This window comes from Carcharodon carcharias, chromosome 16 (genome assembly GCF_017639515.1).
Source record: "Carcharodon carcharias isolate sCarCar2 chromosome 16, sCarCar2.pri, whole genome shotgun sequence".
Taxonomy (NCBI): domain Eukaryota; kingdom Metazoa; phylum Chordata; class Chondrichthyes; order Lamniformes; family Lamnidae; genus Carcharodon; species Carcharodon carcharias.
This window is the reverse complement of record NC_054482.1, coordinates 59,777,236-59,798,084: the sequence shown is the minus strand read 5'-3', so window position 1 is coordinate 59,798,084 and position 20,849 is coordinate 59,777,236. Positions and strand designations below refer to the sequence as shown.

Here is a 20,849-nt window from a genome sequence, read left to right as displayed (position 1 = left end):
AGTTGACGTTTCGAGTCCTCATGACCCTTCAACAGAACTAGTTCTGTTGAAGGGTCATGAGGACTCAAAACGTCAATTCTTTTCTTCTCTGCCGATGCTGCCAGACCTGCTGAGTTTTTCCAGGTAATTCTGTTTTTGTTTAAGATCGAGAAGGCACCGGTTCAAAATAATTGGCAAAAGAAATGTGATGTGAGGAAATTTTTTTTCACCCAGCGAGGGGGTGGTTGGAGTCTGGAACAAGCTTCCTGAAAGGGTGGAGGAGACAGGTTCAATCAAGGTATTCAAAAGGGGATTGGATTGCTACCTGGAAAAAAGGGAGAATATGCAAGGTTACAGGTATAAGGCAGGGTAGTTGGAATAGGCAGAATTCCCCTCTCAGAGCCAGCGCAGACTTGCTGGGTGAATTCTGCACTACTGTGGTCCGAAATTGAATAAATAGATCTTACTTAAACAAACATACCTGATCCAAGCTGGAATTTTGATGTATAAAACTTAATTCAATTGTAAAGAATCAAAGTTCAGGAACACTACCTTCTCCATTTTTCTTTTATTACTTTTTTGCACTAAATAAAGTCAACTCATGAAGTTGCAAGTTTCAACTGGGCTGTAAGAGAAATCAGCTGTCGTATAAAAAGTAGCAAATTGGTGAATTGTGTGTGTGGAGGGCTTTCCCCCAATCTAAGTATTAACATTTATTTGCAACTTGCACATTTGTCAGGATTCAAAATGTATCATACTAGAAATTAAATGCTCAATTTAAGTAAATTAAGGTTTTAATCTCAGAATGCCACTTGCTTCGGTCCCTACGAAGTACAATTCTTAATGTCAATAAAAATGATCAGCAAGCTCCCCTTATGTATCAGCAACTTGCAACTGAATATAGATCAGCAATGGTCCACATTCAAGCTCTGGTCTACATTGTGTTCTCAACCCTCAAGCATAGCTTTAATGACAAATGGCCTCAGCACTTAATTGGGATGAGAAAGAAACACCTTTCTGGCCACTCTTCCTGCAAGTGAGCATGTGTGAACAGAATCTGGCAGGGTATAATACCTTCCAAAAGGCACTGAAGTCATAACCATTAGTTTATACCTCTAGGAAAGGCAGAAGGCAAGAGAAAATCAGCATTAGAAGTGGCTTGGAAGATCTGTTGGCCAGGCCATTTTGCTCCTCCAGCTGCAACTTGGAAACAAACAAAATGGGGGAAAGAAACTTTATTAAATTCATTTTACTTTTATTTATGGCTGGTTTAAATAAGAAAAAAAACTGCAATCCACTTTCACAGCAGATTCACAAATTATATTCCATCACACATCTGTCACATTTGAATTCAAGTTTTTACAAAACGTTGAACAACTTGAAGGCCTGACGAAAGAAGCTCCAAATGAAATAATGAGCAGGATCTGTACCAGGCTTTAAAATAGCTTTTATTACCAAAGCTCACATGTAAAACAGAAATTGTTTTCATAAACTGTACACGACCATGGCACATACTGCAGCCAAAATTGCTAAACTGACAGACTTGTCAGTATCAAGGTAAAGAAAACGATTTTCCTCACAAGACTTTGCACATTAAATCCAGTTTGTGCAGATGCCCACTCTTATGAAAAATGTGCAATACGAGTGATAAGTTGAAGAGCAGGGAATATCAAAGTACGTTATTTAGTAGATCTACATACAAAAGCAGACAAAGCCACTTAAAACTAAGAAAGCTAAATAAACAGTGAACTACATGAACTCAAATCTACAGTCACAAGGCTCATAGGGTATGTAACTATCTACATCAGTATTGGTTGAGTCTCTTAGACAAATATTACACATTACTGGGGTTCCTACTCTTGTCAAGGAGATCCCTGCATACATTTCAGAAAAAAGCTTCTTACTGGCACACCAATCTGATGCTATTAGAAGTGCAGTTTCACTTCCTGAACCAAGTCATCTGTACACCTCTTTCACAAACTGTCAAACAAGGCAGGTGCCAAGGTCACCACTTTCTAATTGTAGAAAATATAACAGAAGGGCGACACTTCAATTCTGACAGAAAGCACTGCTAAAAATAATCACTTCACATTAGGAATATAAATCAGCTTTCACTAAATTTATTCACTCATGTCCATGTCTTCTTCATGGTGGTCATCGCCATTGACCTTTGACTCTTTAACAACATCTGTACTTTCTTTGTCGCTTGGTTGTGCTAACTCTTTCAGTTTTGGGGACATTCCAGATTCAGAAACTCTCTGCTCTTCCTTCCTTTCTTTTTCACTGTCATATCCTTGTTCCTCTTCATCATAATCTCTTGTAACCTGCATAAAGTAGGAAACTTTGAATTGTCCAATTCAATAAACCAACCCACATAAAATTACCTCACTTAAATTTCAACTTCACATACTCCCACAGAACAGTAATGATTCAAGCCAGTACAAATTTATAAAAGGGAGATTATACATTTTCTAATATTCTGTACCCTTTCAGATTTACCTTCACATCTCCCTTTTCACTCTCTGCTTTTTTCTCCCTCTCCTTCTCTCGCTCTTTGTCTTTGCTCTTCTTCTTTTTGCTAGATGATCTCTCCCTTTCCTCCACTTCTCTGCTTCGGTCTCTGTCTTTGTCCTTCTTCTTTTCTTTCTTGTGCCTGGAAAATTATATTGGTCAACATCTTCAAACAAGTTGAAGTTCTATGTAAGACAAGGAAATGTTTAAAAAATTGGGTAATTTTTCTTTGGGGAAAAAGGAAATGAGGAGAAGGGACAAGACAAAGAAAAGCAAAAAGATTAAGGCTTTGATTTAATCTTTCATTGGAAAACATAATACTTGCAATACTGAAGTGTCACTTTACATCACGAACAGCTACCATAATCCAGAACCTTCTAACTAAATCAACAATGCTATCACTGAGCCAAACTGCAAGCACAGAGAAATTTTATTATAACAGAAATTGAAACTGCAAACTTTTTCACTATGCTAAAAGGTACAAATGCCCATTAAGATACATTTACATGAACTACACAGATATGGTTCAGTTCATTAACAGTAGTAATTTAAAATAGAGGCCACGTATCAAACAATTACCTTCTAGGGGATGGTGACCGTGACAGTTTACGCTTGGGTGATCGTGACTTCTTTGGGGATCTTGAAATAGTCCTACTTCTTCTACGCCTTCGTTCTCTTTCTCGCTCTCTGTCTCTGTCAAAGGGAACATTTTAATTATGGCATTCTATTACTCTTGCATAAAAATCCTGCATTTATATGAATTGTCATATAGACGCAGATCGCGTTCTGTAGAAGTTAACTATTTGCATTGGCCTCTTGCTCCCACAGTTTATACTTTTACAACTGTCAAAAGTTAATGCAACAACTTATTTTCTAAAAGGCAAAACTTGTTGTGCACCAGTCAGTAAGGGGCTCACAGTAAGGAGACTACGCCCGAGCGCAACACAGAATGAGTAGCGGAATCGAGTTCACTTGGGAATTTGGTGCATGGGGGAAAGAAGTGCTTTAAGCAAGGTTTACTGTAACTAGTAAAAGTGTGTTAAATATTTGTCAGATTTATCAACACTAGTAAGATTTGTTAAGTTAACTTTTAAGGCATGGCAGGACAGCTTGGAATGCACGTCCTGTAGTGTGTGAGAAGTTGTGGACATTACCGGTGACCTAGACGAACACATGCCGGAAGTGTCACCAGCTGCAGAAACTTGAACTCCCAGTTTCAGAGCTCAAGCCACTGTGGCACGTCTGTGAGGCTGAGTGCTATGTGGATAGAGGTGGTCACACTGCAGGCTAGAAGCATGGAGGCAGAAAGGAAATGGGTGACCACCAGTCAGTCCAAAAGAACCAGGCACATAGTGCAGCAGTCCCCTAAAGTCTCGCTCGCTAATCGGTTTTCCGTTTTGGATATCGATGAGGGCGATGATCCCTTGGAGGAGTTTGGTGCAGTCAGAGCCAAGTTCGGGGCACCTCAGCTGTACAGGAGAGGAAGAAGAAGGGAACAGCAGCAGTGACAGGGGATCCATTAGAGGAACAGACCAACATTTCTGTGGTTGTAGACATGACTTCAGGATGGTATGTTGCCTCCCCAGTGCCAGGATTAAGAATGTCATGGAGCAGCTCCAAGATTTTCTTCTGGGAGAGGGTGAACAGCTAGAGGTCATGGTCCACATCAGTACCAATGACTAAGGTAGAGAGGGAGAATGAGGTCCTGAAAGCAGTTTTCAGGGAGCTAGGAAGGAGATTGTAAAGCAGGACCTCCTAAACAGTAATCTCAAGATTACTTCCAGTCCCATGTGCTAGTGAGCATCGAAATATGAGGATTGAGTGATTGGCTGGGGAATTGGAGGGAGGGCATCAGATTTCTGAGACATTGGGACTGATTCTGGGGCGGGGGGACCTGTACAAGATGGATGGTCTGCATCTTAACAGGACCGAAACTAACATCCTCGCAGGGACACTCACTAATGCTGTTGGGGAGTGCTTAAACTAGATTGGCAGGAGGATGGAAACCTGAGAGAGAGAGAGAGAGAGAGAGAGAGAGAGAGAGAGAGAGAGAGAGAGCGAGCGAGCTCAGATTTGAGGGAAGCAAAACCGGTGAAGGGAAGTAGAAAAGTAGAAAGCAAAAATAGAAGACAGACAAATCATACGCAAGCATCAAATAGATTAGATAATAATGTTAAAAAAGCAGAATTAAAGGCACTCCATCTGATTGCTGATAGCATTTGCAATAAGGTTGATGATTTGAATGTACAACTTGAGGTAAATGGGTATGATTTAATTGTCATTAGAGAGACATGTCTACAGGATGACCAAGATTGCGAACTGATAGGCAAAAAGGAAAAGGAAGTGGGATGAGATCTGTACATTAGTAAGAGAGGATCTTAAATCGAAAGATCAAGATATAGAATCAGTTTGGGTGGAAGTAAGGAACAGCAAGGTACCGCAAACATTGGTGGGAGTTGTTTATAGGCCAAACTGTAGTGGGGCGTAGTAAAAAGCAGATAATTGAGAGATACATGTAATGTGGGTAACAGTAATAATTAGTCTGGGTTCACCAAATCTGTACTAACGTTATGGAGGAGGAATTCCTGGAGTTATGTCCAAGATGCATTTCTGGAGCAGTACACTGAGGAGCCAACTAGAGATCAGGCTATTTTCAATTTAGTGTTGTGTAATGAGAAAAGACTAATTAGTAACCTTGCTATAAAGGAGCTTTTGGGAAATAGTGACAATATGATAAAATTTTGCATTAAGTTTGAATGAGATATAGCTCATTCTGAAACTAGGGCCTTAAATCTGATGAAAAGAAATTATGAAAGTATGAGGTGCAAGCTAAGGTGCATTGGGAAGGTGCACTAAAACATTTGATGGTAAACAGGCAATGGCTAGTACTTATGGAAATACTACATGGTTTGCAACAGATATACATTCCTCTAAGGCACAACCACAAAGGGAAAGGCAAGTCAACCATGGTTAATAATTTAAACATTGCATTGATCAAAGGAAGTGGCTTATAAGGATGCCAGAAAAAGTGGCAAGCTTGAGGATTGGGAGCAATTTAGAATCCACCAAAGGGGGACCAAGAAAATGATTAAGAAAGGGAAAAGAGAACATGAATGCAAACTAGCAAGGAACATAAAGGCAGACTGTAAAAGCTTCTTTAGCTATGTTAAAAAGATTAAGACAAATATGGGCTCATTACAAGTGTGGAAATCTATATTGGAGAACAGGGAAATGGCAGAGAAACTGAAAAGTTACTTTGCATCTATCTTCACAGAGGATGATACAGAAAATCTTCCAGAAAAACTAGGCAACCAAGGGACTTGCGAAACTGAGGAACGAAAAGAAATTGATATTAGTAAAGACGTAGTATTTGAAAAGTTAACTGGATTGTAGATTGATAAATCCCCTGGGCCAGATGAGCTTCATCCCAGAGTGTTGAAAGAGGTAGCTGGAGGGATAGTGCAAAATTCTAGATTCTGGAAGGGTTCCTGCAGGCTGTAAAGTAGCAAATGTAACCCCCACTAATTAAGAAAGGAGGAGAGGGAGAATGGAGAATACAGGCCTATTAGTTTGACATCTGAAGCAGGGAAATGTGTGAATCTCTTAAGCAGCATGTGTAAACTGGACATTTAGAAAGGAATGGTAAAATTGGGCAGAGTATACGGATTTATGAAAGGGAAATCATGTTTGACAAACTTGCTTAAAGTTTTTGAGAATGTTTCTTGAAATATTGATAAAGGAGGACCAGTGGATATGGTGTTATTTGGATTTTCAGACTTTTGATAAGGTCCCACACAGGTTATTAATTTTGCTTCCAATTTCCACCCCTCCATCATTTTCACATGGTCCTTCACTGACACTTCCCTTCCATTCCTTGACCTCTGTCTCAATTTCTGATGATAGACTGTCCATCAATATTCATTATAAGCCTACTGACTCCCACAGCTACTTCGATTACAGCTCCTCACACCCTGCTTCCTGTAAGGGCTCCAGCCCATTCTCTCAGTTTCTTCGCCTCTGTTGCATCTGTTCTAATGATGCCACTTTCCAAAACAGTTCTTCTGACATGTCTTCCTTCTTCCTTAACCGAGGTTTTCCACCCACGGTGGTTGACAGGGCCCGCAACCATGTCCGGTCCATCTCCCACACATCTGCTCTCACACCTTCCTCCCCCTCCCAGAACCACGATAGGGTCCCCCTTGTCCTCACTTATCACCCCACCAGCCTCCGCATTCAAAGGATCATCCTCCGCCATTTCCAGCACGATGCCACCACCAAACACATCATCTCTTTCACTCCCCCCGCCCCCCCACACATCGGCATTCCAATGGGAGCTATCCCTCCGGGACACCCTGGTCCGCTCCTCCATCACCCCCTACACCTCAACACCTTCCCATGCAACCACAGAAGGTGCAACACCCACTCTTTTACTTCCCCCCTCCTCACTGTCCAAGGGCCCAAAGACTCCTTTCAAGTGAAGCAGCACTTCACTTGCACTTCCCTCAATTTAGTCTACTGCAATCGCTGCTCCCAATGCGGTCTCCTCTACATTGGAGACACCAAACACAGACTGGGTGACTGCTTTGCAGAACACCTTCGGTCTGTCAGCAAGCATGACCCAGACCTCCCTGTCGCTTGCCATTTCAACACACCATCCTGTTCTCATGCCCACATATCCGTCCTTGGCCTGCCCAATGTTCCAGTGAAGCTCAACGCAAACTGGAGGAACAGCACTTCTTCCAATTAGGCACTTTACAGCCTTCCAGATTTAACATTGAGTTCAACAACTTCAGATCATGAACTCTCTCCTTCATCCCCACCCCCTTTCTGATCCCCCTTTTTTCTAATAATTTATAATATATATATATATATATATTATATATATATACATATATACATTTAAATATATTTTTCTTTTCTCACCTATTTCTATTATTATTTTACAATTTATTTCCATCCATTGTTTTATCTCCACCTTTTAGCCTATTTCGCTCCCTTCTCCGCACTCCACCCCCACTAGGGCCATCTGTCATTTACCCGTCCTGCTTTCTACCCTTAATGTCACCATTAGCACATCCTCACATCCTTTAGCTAATATCACCACCGTCCTTTCGTCCGACATCTTTGGCAATCTCTTCTTTGCCTCCACCTATAACTGGCCCTCTATCCAGCTCTACCTGTCTTCACCCCTCTAACAGTTTATATTTTACCTCATTTCTATTTTTCTTTAGCTCTGATGAAGAGTCATATGGACTCAAAACATTAACTGTCTTCTTCTCCACAGATGCTGTCAGACCTGCTGAGTTTTTCCAGCTATTTTTGTTTTAGAATATGTGGTATTGGGGGAACTTCACTAGCATGGATTAAGAATTGGTTACCAGATAGAAAGCAGAGTAGGAATAAACGGATCATTCTCAGGATGGCCGGCTGTTACTAGTGGGGTGCTGCAAGGATCAGTGCTAGGTCCACAGCTGTTCACAATCTATAAAAATGATTTGGATGTGGGGACCAATTGTAATATTTTCAAATCTGATGACACCAAACTGGAAGGGAACGCAAGCTGTGAGGAGGATGCAAGGAAGTTCCAAGAGGACTTAGACAGGCTAAGCGCATGAGCTAGAACATGCCAGATGAAATATAATGTGAATAAGTGTGAAGTTATTCACTTAGGGTAGAAAAAACAAAGGCAGAATATGGAGAGAGGTTGGGAAGTGCAGATATCCTTCTTCAGGAGTCACTAAAAGTAAGCATGCACGTACAACAAGCAATTAGGAAGGCAAATATGTATGTCGGCCTTCATCACAAGATTTAAATACAGGAGTAAAGATGTCTTGCTGCAGTTGTATAGAGCCTTGTTGATACCTCATCTGGAGTGCTGTAGAGGGATTTGGTCCCCTTACGTAAGGAGGGGTACAACTTGCCTTAGAGGGAGTGCAACAAAAGTTCACCAGGTTAATCCCTGGGATGGCAGGATTATTTTATTTAATAAAGGAAGATTGGGTCTGTATTCCCTAGAGTTTCGAAAGATGAGGGGTGACCTCATTGAAACTTATAAAATTCTTACAGGGTGTGACAGGATGGATGTCAATAAGGCTGGTGAGTCTAAAACCAGAGGACACAATTTTAGGATAAGGGATAGGTCATTTAAGACTGAGATGATGAGGAATTTCTTCACCCAGAGGGTGGTGAATCTTTGGAGTTCTCTACCCCAGAGGGCTGTGGAAGCTCAATCACTGAGCATGTTAAAGGCAGAAATCGATAGATTTCTTAAGGCTGTCATAGAGAAATTGAGATAATGTGGGCAAGTGGCACCGAGGTAGATATTCAGCCACAATCTAATTGAATGATAGAATAGAGCAGACTGAATGGGCTGAATGGCCTACTCCTGTACCCATGACAATTGAAGGAAAATTAAAAGGGAGAGCAAAGACACCTGTAACTGCACAAATCATTTCTCAAGTTACGAAAACAGAACAATCCCTTCAATGTACAGAATGAAATAATTAAAATTCAGTTTCCAACTGGTCAATAGATGTTGATACACACCAAACAACACATTGCGCTTTCAATGTTATATGACACTGAGCAACACAAGAACTTGCCCCTAATTTTATTTGCTGTTTGAAGTTCTAAAACATGCCTTTTCAGTGGTCTACTGAACGATGGGAGGCTGGAGAATTGAGGGATGCTGCATGGACTAGATACTCTGAATTGGAGGAAGAAATTCAACCCTGACTTCATGCTCTTCACCCCACATTTCCAAATTGTAGTTTTTTAATGTGAAGTGCCCCACTTGAATGCATACCTGCTAGGACTGCGAGACCGCCTGGCTGTGCTGTAGCTTTTGGGGGGTGTTTTTGATCTTTTTTTCTCTTCCTTCTTTTTTTCCCTAAAATTATATTCAGGAAATATAAAATTTATACTATAAAATAGCTCTACATAGCTCACACAAACAGTTTGACTATATAAAAAAACCTTTAAAATCCACAGTGACAGAAGCCAGGAGAATTGTAACAAATGCTTACATAAATATTAAAACAAATCAGCAACAAACCTCGACTTTGATATACTTCTGGATCTCCTTCGCTCTCTTGAGCGTGACCGTCTTCGTCTTGGACTTCGTGATCGTCGTCTGCTCCTAGACTTTGAATGTGAACGCCTTCTGGATCTGCTCCTGGAACGCCTGTTAAAAGCACAGGTTGTATTAAGTACAAATAATCCTACATCACCATCATTTAACAATATAGCCTATGTTTAAAGAATAGATTATGACATAAATAGCTGGAAAATAGAGGCCACTGCTCAAAAGCAAATTATAAAGCACAAGCTAAACCCTACAAATGGGTTAAACTTGCAGTTTGAAGATAAATGTCAAACAGGTATGACAGAAAAGGCCATGTTAGCTAGAATGCTGCCATGTGTAAAGTCTTCCAAGTGAACCTTGCTTAATTATAAAATAACCAGAGTACAAAGTATATTCCAGTAAAGATGACCTGGGGTTCTGTGGAACAGAAAAGTGAGATGTCAAACAAAAAACACATTTAGAACAGTTAATGGAGGGCACTACGTAACGAGGAATATACTGTTACTCAAATATAAGATTTTCCCAATCACAAGAATTTTACATACATTCAATATATTCCATATCATAACACCCTGCAAATTTTGCCAATCATCTTAATTCCATGTAGTCGTTTGGTAGTGCAGAACTTGAGTATTGCTGAAAAAAGAGATGTCTAAGCTTTCCAATTTGCACTCATCAGAATGCTTGCAAGAATACCAGTATAAGGGGGAAACAACAACTTTTACTGTACGTGAAGATAGTGCTGATTGGCTGGCAAGTGGAGCTGCCATGGTCACTGAAGGTGACTGACAGTTAACTGCCAAGCATTGTTTGAAATTTAAACTAGGTAGCTTGATCCTGATTGGTCAGGGCATTGCCCTGAAATTTTCCCTTTATATTGGTATTCTTGCAAGGGTCCTGAAGCATGCAAGGCAAAAAGCTGAGACATGTCTCTTTCTTCAGCAATTCTTAAATCCATGTCCTCTAGTTACTGACCCTTCTGCCACAGCAAACAGTTTCTCCACCAAAAGTGATCATGATTTTGAAAACCTCTATCAAATCCCATCTTAACTTTCTTGCTCCAAGAAGAATCCTAGCTTCTCCATGTAACTAAAGTCCCTCCTCCCTAGTACTATTGCAATAAATCTCTTTTTGCACCCCCTCTATCTTTTTTAGAATTGGACAAAGCACTCCAGGCAAGATCCAGCCAGTATTTCACAAAAGGTTTAGCGTAACCACTTTGTTTTTTGTACTCCTATGCACTTTAACAGCTTTCTATTCTGCCACTTTCAAAGCGGTGTACACCTCATATATATCTGCAAACCCATTAAAATTGTACTGTTCAGTTTATATTACCTCCCCTCATTGCTCTTATCAAAATGTCCCTTCAGAGGCAAGACCAGATCATTAATATATATTTGAAGAGAACAATGGTCCTAATAATAATTTTTGGGGAATACCAACAAATACTTTGTTTAGTCTGAGAAACAACCATTCATCACTACTGTTTTCGATCCCTTAGCCAATTTTATATCCATGCTGTTAATCCTTTTAATGCCATGGGTCCCAATTTTGCTAACAAGTTTATTTTGCACTAAATTACTAAACATCTTTGAACGTCCATAAACACATTAATGTCAAGGATATGCAAGGTGCACACCCCCTTCCCCGCCTTGGTGCATGCTCGCAAAGCATGCCTGCCCACGCATATGCGCGCATGCACACACTCCTTCCCCCTCGCACCCCATATCCTCCACCCACTTCCCTCATCAAAAAAAATCCCTGTCCTTGAGACACTGTTGATGAAGTCTACCCCATGAGGCAAACTGCAACTTTGCATCAAACCAAGGATCCCACATAAGAGACTGGGTACAATGGAACCTTCTAATATCAGAGTGAAAGAGAATTCACTGGCTGGCCTGGTGCAACCAATAAATGTTGACCCTGTTATGCAAATAGACCACACCCACTTTACAGGATTAACGGCCTCTAGGGTGCTATTCAACACTCTAAAGCAAGGAAAGGTACAACATGGTACAAGTGGGCAAGATGATAATACACAAGCATATCCCATTCCATCAAGTGTTGAATTTGGATCGTCACCTCTCAATCATGCCCAAGGAAGGAGTCAGTAGGAGATTCCAAAAGGTATTCGCCGATGGCGAAGACAACCAGATGGAGATCAGCTGCTCAAAGGCTGAAAGAAGGCTTCAATTTGTTATTAAAATTGAAGTTGCTGGAAACTTCTGCACTTTTAAATGCACCAGTTTAATCAGTCCAAGTTACCAAATCAGTGTAGGCAAATTTGGCAACCAGATAGTCTGAAAGTTAGAGGATATAGATTAAACTCACATGCAGCTAAAACAGAAAATGGGTTAAATTTACTTTAAATTCTTACAGTCAGCAGGATCAACCACGTCTCACGAGCTCAGACCTTGCATCAGGATTGAGTACTACTTGGAATGCATTCAGATACAAGTTGCCCCATCCACTACCATGTCTGGAAATCTTTTATATTGCAAATGGTAATTCTTAGTATTTGTCATCCCACAATTTTGCTTATTTCGACTTCTTATTTCGACAACCATCTGGCAATCAAGAACTTAAGAGCTTAGAGGAACTGCTCAAAACTTGGGTGGGGCAAGGGATACAGAATTGGTTTTCTCAGGTTCTGGCCTAATACTTGGCAGGAGCAGCGTTATATCACGGATGGTGTTGATGACAAGATAGAAATATATGCAATTCCTGAAACTAATAAAAGACTTGGCATATATCCTAGCTACTGTATTCTGGGCTGTACTTTTCTTTATACTTGACATAGACATGTTGGTGGATTGGGCAGACGGGTAGCAGATGAAGTTCAATGCAGAGAAGAGTGAAGTGATTCACTTTAGCAGGAAAATATGGAGAGACAATATAAATTAAAGGGAGAGCCTCAAAAGGAGGTACAGGAACTGAGGGACCTCAGTGTATACGTACATAGATCATTGAAGATGGCAGGGCATGTTGAGAGAGCAGTTAATAAAGTACCGAATACAAGAGTAAGGAGATCATGTTGAACTTGTATAAGACACTAGTTATGCCTCATCTGGAATACTGTGTCCAGTCTGGGGGCCATACTTGGAGGATGTGAAGGCACTGGAGAGAGCACATAGGAGATTCACAAGCATGATTCCAGAGATTAAAAACTGAAGCTATGAGGATAGATTAGAGGTTGGGACTTTTTCTCTGGAGAAAAGGCAGCTGAGAGGAGACTTGACAGAGGTATTCAAGATGCTGAGGGGTATGGGCAGGGTAAATAGTGATAAACTGTTCCCATTCAGGACAACATCAAGAACTAGAAGGTACATATTCAAAGTAACTGACAAAAGGAGTAAATGTGGAGGAAATTTTTTTTCACCCAGGAGGTTGGAATCTTTAACAAACTTCCTGAAAGGGTGGTGGAGGCAGGTTCGATCAAGGAAATTGGATTGCTACCTAAAAAGAATGTGTAAGGCAGGGGAGGAGGACTGGGTGGGTTACTCAGAGCCAGTGCAAATACGATGGACCCAATGGCCTCCTTCTGCACTGTAAAATTGTGATACTAGCTTTGAGTATTATTGGGAAAAGTAGGCCCAAATTATTGCAAGTCTATCATTTCTATTTTTATACATCAGTAAGGAAAAGAAGGTTGCATTTTTCCCATGAATTTCAGTAAACTAACAAATCAAATTACATTAGAGTTGTCAAAATGTGCCAAATCAAACTCAATAAAATTCTCAATGAAAACAGGAACATTTCCCTTATTCTCACCTATGCCTCGATCGGGAACGGGACCGCCGTCTGCGCGAACGAGACCTTGATCGAGAATGTTTCCTTTTGTCATCCTTCTTGTCTGAAATACAAAAGCCAAAATAATTGGCAGAATTCAAAAGTAACAAAATATACAAAGCCACTGCTTCTTTGCTTTAAAAAACAAACTCGTTAGCAACAATTTTTAGTTAGCTACAATTTTTAGTTAGCTTAAGAGTTCGTAGCAAGCACAGAGGGTTTTGGTATTAGAGATAAGAAAAAAGGTAAACACAAGCCGACATAACATGCACCACAATACTTAAATTAATCCAAGATGTTGACTCTTTACATGCTGAGAATAATTCAGGCTATTTTTTACATTGCCTACTAAACTTTAAAAAGACCTTGGAAACAGCCAACAAACAGGGTATTACTTGGAAATTAAGTGGTCATTATTGTCGCACTGCAGACAACATTAGTCAAATGTGTGCAATTGTCTAAAATGCCAACGTAGCTGATTTAACAGAGCTGTTACAGTTGTCAAAATATTGAACCCATGCCGCTTCCAGGTATCTTGAAATATACAAGAATTTAACTGGCTGCACTGACCAATACAGTAATGCACCCGTTGTTTATTACTATTAAGATAAGAGCTTTGATGAGAAAATTGATTTAATTGAAAAGAATTGTTACTCAATTCACCAAAAGCAGTCACATTTCAAAACATTACTACACTGAGGACTTGTATATCAAGCCATTTCCAGCCATCATACAAGACTAAACACAAGGTAAGCCTGGCTCTACAACATCTTAGCCCAAATCTATTTTATGTCTAAGGTATATAACTATTATCAGATATAAGACAATATTAATGTATTACCAGTTTCTATAGCTGCTGAGATCAATGACTGTGCTTCTTTAACCCTCTTCATTGCTTCTTCGATGTCTTTTGAAGAGGTGTCAGATTTCAGGGCTGGGCTCACAATGGCACCAGCAGCATGGTTTAACCTAAAAAAAATGAAAATAGTGTAGCTCTCATGACAAAACTTTTTCCCCTCCGGAAATCTGATCTGAATAAGGATTACATGCAGCTTTTAACTTAAACACACGAAAGGAAGGTAGGAAAGACAATATGGCTCATTATTAAGTGGTGTCGCACCTTCACTTAATTAGCTAGGTAAGATTCTCCAAACAGTACAGATCAAAGCATTACAGTTTCCAGATTGGCCAATCATGCTCCTACTGATGAGCTTGGACAGTGCTGTCCTATGGCAATCTAGCTGGCAAAATTGTCCATTATCCATTCACTAATCAACTACTAATATTTGTCCTTTTTGAAGCAAATCTGCTTGGAACTGTTTGGGGCCCATACAGACTGCTCATCCAGTCTCCCCATCCAGTCTCTATGTACCAAAGTGCCTTTTGAAAAATATGAAACATGCCACATGATCAAGCCGAGGGAAAAAAATACCAACATCTTCAATTTCAAATGGCTCTTGAAGGCACCAACATTCACCAAGTTGAAGTTTCACAATTGTCAACACTCATACTTCACCCAAGTATCTCTTTGTGATGTGTGGATGACAAACAGGCTGACTTGGATCATGAAGGTATCTATATATACAAGCATACACACATCAGGGGCTAGCAGACAGCAATTAATCTGGCTATTTTTTCCCTTCCCTAATACAGAGGCATGGAGGCCAATAGCAGTGCTCTTATTAACAGGCACTTGGAGAGATCTGAGTTAGACAGCTAGGAGAGATTTCCAAAATACAGATGGTGCCTGATTAATCTAATTGAATGTTTATATGAAGTAACAGAAAAGGTTGATGAAGGGAATGCAATGGTTGATTTCTATCCTGATTTCAACAAAGTGCTTGACAAAGGACCACTTAAAAGCAGATTGTCAAAATCGTGACTCATGAATAGAAGGCTGTTTCAACTTGGATAAAGAAAATTTGCTTAAGAACAGAAATCAGCGAGTTGTGGTAAATGGCTGATTTTCAAACTGGAAAATGGTAGACATTCCCTGAGGGTCAATGCTAGGATCACTTCTTTTTGACACTTACAAATGACTTGGGATAATGGAAGAGTGTAAAAATTTCAACATTTTCTTATACCAAACTTGGACACGTGGCAAGTAGTAAGAATACCATACGTGGCTAGGAGAACATGCAGTCAATGGAATTTAATGCAGAGAAGCGAGCAGTGATGTGTTTTGGCCGAAGGGATAGGGAGAGTCAATATAGACTTAAACTGCATAGTTCTATAGAGCGTGCAAGGACAAAGGGATCTTGGGGTGCATGTGCATAAATCTTTGGGCATATTGAAAGAGTAATTAGCGAAGTATATGGAATCTTGGGATTCATAAACAGAGATATTAAGTAAGAAGGACCTTTATAAAACTGATTATGCCACAATTAGTGAACCTAGATCTGGTCACCACATTTTTGGAAGGAAGTAAGGATTCTTAAGTGGGTGCTGGCATTTATCAGAATGGATCAAAGGTGATTGAAGGGAAATTTGATAGAGGCATACAAGCTTTTGACAAATAAAGCAAGCAAAGAAAGCTGTCCCTACTGTCTGATTGTACAAGGACAAATGAGCAGTAACGACCTGGAACACTGCCTACAAGGAGGATGGGAGCGGAGACAATCATTACAGAAGTAAACGGGATGGCCACTTGAAAATACACTTACAGGGCTACGGGAATAGAATGGGACTGGCCTCCTCCTGCGCTATAATGATGAATGCTAACCTACAATTATTACTTGGTGCAACTGAGTCTGGATTATTCTTTTGCATGCACCTATAAATGAGGCAAATAGGAGTAGACAGCACTGAGGCCTTCCTCCACAGAATTGACTAGCTGGGATATAAAGAAATAAATTTTATTCAACAATAAAAAGAACTTACTTTGGATCAACTTGAGTGATGAGCTTTAAAAGCTGATCTGCCGTAACCTGAGAGCACAAAAGAATAAATAATACTACATGGTAATAATAGCGTACTTTGGAAATAAAAAAATACCAACATTAGTCAGTGCAAAACTTTGACAAAATTCCAGGCTCCATACCTAAGAAATAGAGAACACATTTCTAGTTCTTAGCACAAATTCCTTATCAAATCCTTTATTCAGAGTTTCAATCTCAAGGCTTACCACTTCCTGTAAAGCTACTTTCTCCTCTGCACTTGCTTTGCAGAATCTCTAGTTTGTCACTAAAGAAGCATGAACGACAAACAGTGGTTCTCAAATTTACTCAAAGATTCTAAGTTTCATATCTTCTGATAAGGGAACAGAAATGACTAGGCTGAAAGAAGCAAGGCCTAAAGATTTCAAACTTACGTCTGTTTTTTGCAACAATTGTACCGGAGTCTTTTTGGGTTGACTCAAAAGTACAGACCCAATTGAAAATCTTGCTAAAATCTGTTCTAATTAGTAAAGCCTCATGTGAACACATCAGAACTAAGCAAGCGGAAATGTCACGAGATACAAGATATCAGCCTCACCATCACTGGATTTCAATATCAATGACAACTTATGAACCACTTTCAAAGATAATAAAATCTAACTTGCATTTAGCAATTGGGGTTTAGTGCAAATTATATAGATGTTTGCCAGTTACTTTTTTTTAATGCCTTGAATTTACGGTAATCCTAAAAGGTTTTAAAGCCCAGTTGACTTGGTTGACTTTTCAGTATGGTAACAGTACATCATGTTGGGAATAAAGCACAGAAACAATATCTATTGAACCCCCACAAATAGCACTGAACAGTATCTGTCATTGTAACGGCACAGGAAGTTGGAGATTACGTATCAACATTTTTAAGTCTTTCATGGGATATGGGCCATCACTAGCAAGGCTGGATTTGTTGCCCATTTCTAATTGCCCTGAAGGTTGTGGTGAGCTGCCTTCTTGAACCACTGCAGTCCATGTAGTGTAGGTACACCCACAGTGCTATTAGGGAGGGAATTCCAGGATTTTGATTCAGCAACTGTGAAAGAGCAGCAATATGATTCCCAAGTCAGGATATATGTGCCTTGGAGAGGAACTTGCAGATTGTGGTGTTCCCAAGTGCCTGTTACCCTTGTCCCTGAGGTGGTACATGTCAAAGGTTTGGAAGTACTATTGAAGGAGGTTTGATAAACTGCTGCAATGCACCTTGTACATGGTACACTCTGCTGCCATTCTGTCAGATGGACTGAATATTCAAGGAAATGAATGGAGTGCCAATCAAGTGAACTGCTGCCCTGTGCTGGTTAGTGTTGACTCTTCTTGAGTGTTGTAGGAGTTGCACTCATACAGGCAAGCAGAGAGTATTCCATCACTCCTAACTTGTGCCGTGTAGATGGTGGACAGACTTTGGGGGCGGGGGTAGTCATGGTGGTCAAGTGGTGAGTTACCCACCACAAAATTCCCAGCCTCTGCCCTGCTCTTGTAGCCCCAGTATTAATGCGGCTGATCCAGTTCAGTTTCTGGTCAATAAGATTTTGTTAGTGGGTTGATTCATAAGAACCCAACAATTATAAGTAGGCCATTCAGTCCTTCAAGCCTGCTCCACCATGATGTGGCCTTAACACCACTTTCCTGCCACTTGCCCATAACTCCTGGCTCCCTTGTCAATAAACATCTGTCCTAACTCAGCTTTGAATATATTAAATGACCCATCTTCCATTGTTCCCTGGGGTAGAAAATTCCAAACACTACGGAACCCGAGAAGAAATGCCTCTTCATCTTTGTCTTAAATGGGAGAGCCCTTATCTTTAAACTGTGCCCCCCTCCAGTTCTAGATTCCCCTACAGGGGAAAACATCCTCAGCATCTATCCTGTAAAGCCCCCTTAGAATCTTGTATGCTTCAATAAGATCACACCTCATTCTTTGAAATTCATTGAGTATAGGTCTAACCTGCTCAACCTTTCCTCATCCCTGAATTCAGAGATGGTAATGCCATTGAATATCATGGGAGATGGTTAATACCTGGCACAGTGTCATGTGAATGCTAGATTTATTTGGTATGTCCTGTCACATTACATTAAATAGTTCCATAGCACCCAAATAGTGATAAAAAAATGGGAAGCTAAGCTGATTTTCCTTCCAAAACCCAGTAAATGCTGGGAATTGAAGTGCCATTCCTGCTACTCCAGATGAGTTAGCTTAACAGCTAACTCCACTGGTACAACTCCACAAATCCCACTGTTCACATCTGGGTGTACAGAACAGTTGGGTGGAAAAAAACAGCTAGTGATTTAGACTGAAGATCAGCAGATCTAAAGCATAAATACCAAGGCAGTAGTGTAACTTACAAAAATGGCTTTGCCTGTTAGCATTAGTCACTAACAGAAAACTGCTCTATTAGAACTTTAATTATTAACCTGCAAATGTTATGAGGTCAAAATAGCAGCCAATTGTCATCTTAGTATTCATTCCATGACAGCTATCCCACCACACTTACCTGTGAATTCAAGTTTGTTCCTGGCAGTCCAAGAGCAGCAAGAGTTGGGTCCAAACCAGGATTAACATTCCCAAGAGTAGCAGCCAAAGGAACACTGCTGAGCTAGTTAAACGAAAAAAAAAGTGCCTGAAAAAACGGTTTGTGTAAAACTTTTAATTGAAAATAGCCCTCAATATTTTATTTCCCACACTGCTGTAATGTATTGTACAAAATGACTGCATTTGATGGAAGTCTGATTATTGATATAAAATATATCCATATTATTTGAAGACTGTTAATGCTATTTTAAGAAACGTTAGCCTCTCTTGTTAGATAATCTCCAACCTTAATTGATCAAATTAAGGAAGCTAAATTTGTGTCCTGCACTTATAAGATTGAATTCACTCTCAACTCACTCACCTTCCCAAGAGTTTTTCTGCATCTGAAGCAAAATAGGAAATGGAAGACACCAATTTACAGTTTGGTACAAATGCAAGGCTCAAAAATAAAACTGGATTTGGCGGTGGCAACAGTGGCAAAACTGCAAGCACTTGCCTTCATTATTCCACTGAAAAATGACAGCAAATACTGGGATTCTGCACATGCACAGAATAACACAGAAATCCAGAAGTTGCGGCCAGTGATCCTATGTTTCTCTGGAGGGCAAGTTGTTTTAGCTTTTATCGTAACCCAATGTAATCATTTAAAATGTTCAGATATTGAAAAATATAGTGACGGATATTATGTGCTTTTAATTTCCTGGTTAACTGTCTGTGAAAATAATTCAATTTTATTGGTTACTTATCTGTTGGTTTCTGCAAATCAGGCTACCAGGAAAGGGGAAAACAGAAATTGGCTAGATCTTTGTAAGCAGTTTTGAGGTGAATGCATTTCTATCACCATCGACTGCAAAATCCAGCCAAGGGAATTCAAATAGTCCACAAACTATTTGGATTCAGATATTTCAAAGCAACGCTGATGACTATTTGTGTTGCACATTTGAATCTTAGCAACATTTAGGACAAGTACTGTGGAAATTTGAAAAAGTTTGTTCCCAAAAATAATGACTGCCTGCTTCTGAAGACAAAATTTTCCAGTGCTATCACTGGGATACTAAGTGTAGTGGTGCCAATATACAATTAAAAAGAGGCACTTTATTCATGCGCTTTCATATAATGTAATAGGTTTCTTCTGTGCTGTTATTTCACTGTCAAAATTGCTTCCAACCATATGTAAATCAATAATACATCAATGTTATACTTTACATATTAAAATTCTCAGATTATAATCTATATTTAGAAGAACAAAATATAAAAATTGCACTGTTTACTCATTAGTCACGGTACAAAATTCTATACAATTGTACTTTCTCAATACAATCTCCACCACTTATAGCAGGCACATTCATTTCAATGCAATTTACAAACGTTAGAAAAAAAAACGCAAATAAGAAGTTTATGAAACTTACAGAGACCGTGAGAATGTTAGAAACACCCAGCTTTGGGGCATCTAAATTGTTCCTAAACTCTCAAGTCATGAGACACAAATAAAACTTTAAGCGAAACAAGCCTTTGAATTTCCCCAAATCATATTCCTGGTACAGACATCAACCTACAGGGCTGAATAAATAGTTGTATACAGCGGTTACTGGGTAATATTTTTCTCCTCTTAAGCATTAATTCTGATACAAAATCAGTTGATAATCTTAGAGGACATGGTTTCAGAAGTCAAAATGCAAGGATCAGACACTGACCATTGATATTCAATATACATTAGAGTCAGTGTCACAAAAACAAAAATTGTTGGAAAAACTCAGCAGGTCTGACAGTATCTGTGGAGAGGAAGACAGTTAACGTTTCGAGTCTGAATGAACGTTTTGGACTCAAAACGTTAATTCTGTCTTCTTCTCCACAGATGCTGTCAGACCTGCTGAGTTTTTCCAGCAATTTTTGTTTTGTTTCAGATTTCCAGCATCAGCAGTATTCTGATTTTATCTTAGGGTCAGTGTTATCATTTGATATTTATTAAATGTGCTCGTCTGTCTTAAGACAATATTGCCTGAAAGATATTTAAATTCTCAAGCTGAAT

The 20,849-nt window shown here is 39.7% G+C and overlaps 1 protein-coding gene across 2 annotated transcripts in view; it reads right to left on the bottom strand.

The window, feature by feature from the left end:
* Window positions 1-1,409: 1,409 nt before the first annotated feature.
* Window positions 1,410-20,849, bottom strand: part of srsf11 (serine and arginine rich splicing factor 11) — a 36,177-nt gene continuing 16,737 nt past the window's right edge. For both annotated transcript variants that reach the window (XM_041207660.1, XM_041207661.1), the window contains exons 4-12: window positions 18,783-18,884; window positions 16,244-16,290; window positions 14,205-14,332; window positions 13,346-13,427; window positions 9,545-9,673; window positions 9,296-9,379; window positions 3,070-3,183; window positions 2,479-2,632; window positions 1,410-2,303 (exon numbers count right to left, since the gene is read on the bottom strand). In XM_041207660.1, the coding sequence (XP_041063594.1) occupies window positions 2,100-2,303; window positions 2,479-2,632; window positions 3,070-3,183; window positions 9,296-9,379; window positions 9,545-9,673; window positions 13,346-13,427; window positions 14,205-14,332; window positions 16,244-16,290; window positions 18,783-18,884 (1,044 nt within the window). In that variant the 3' untranslated portion in view covers window positions 1,410-2,099. The remainder of the gene's footprint in view (window positions 2,304-2,478; window positions 2,633-3,069; window positions 3,184-9,295; window positions 9,380-9,544; window positions 9,674-13,345; window positions 13,428-14,204; window positions 14,333-16,243; window positions 16,291-18,782; window positions 18,885-20,849) is intronic.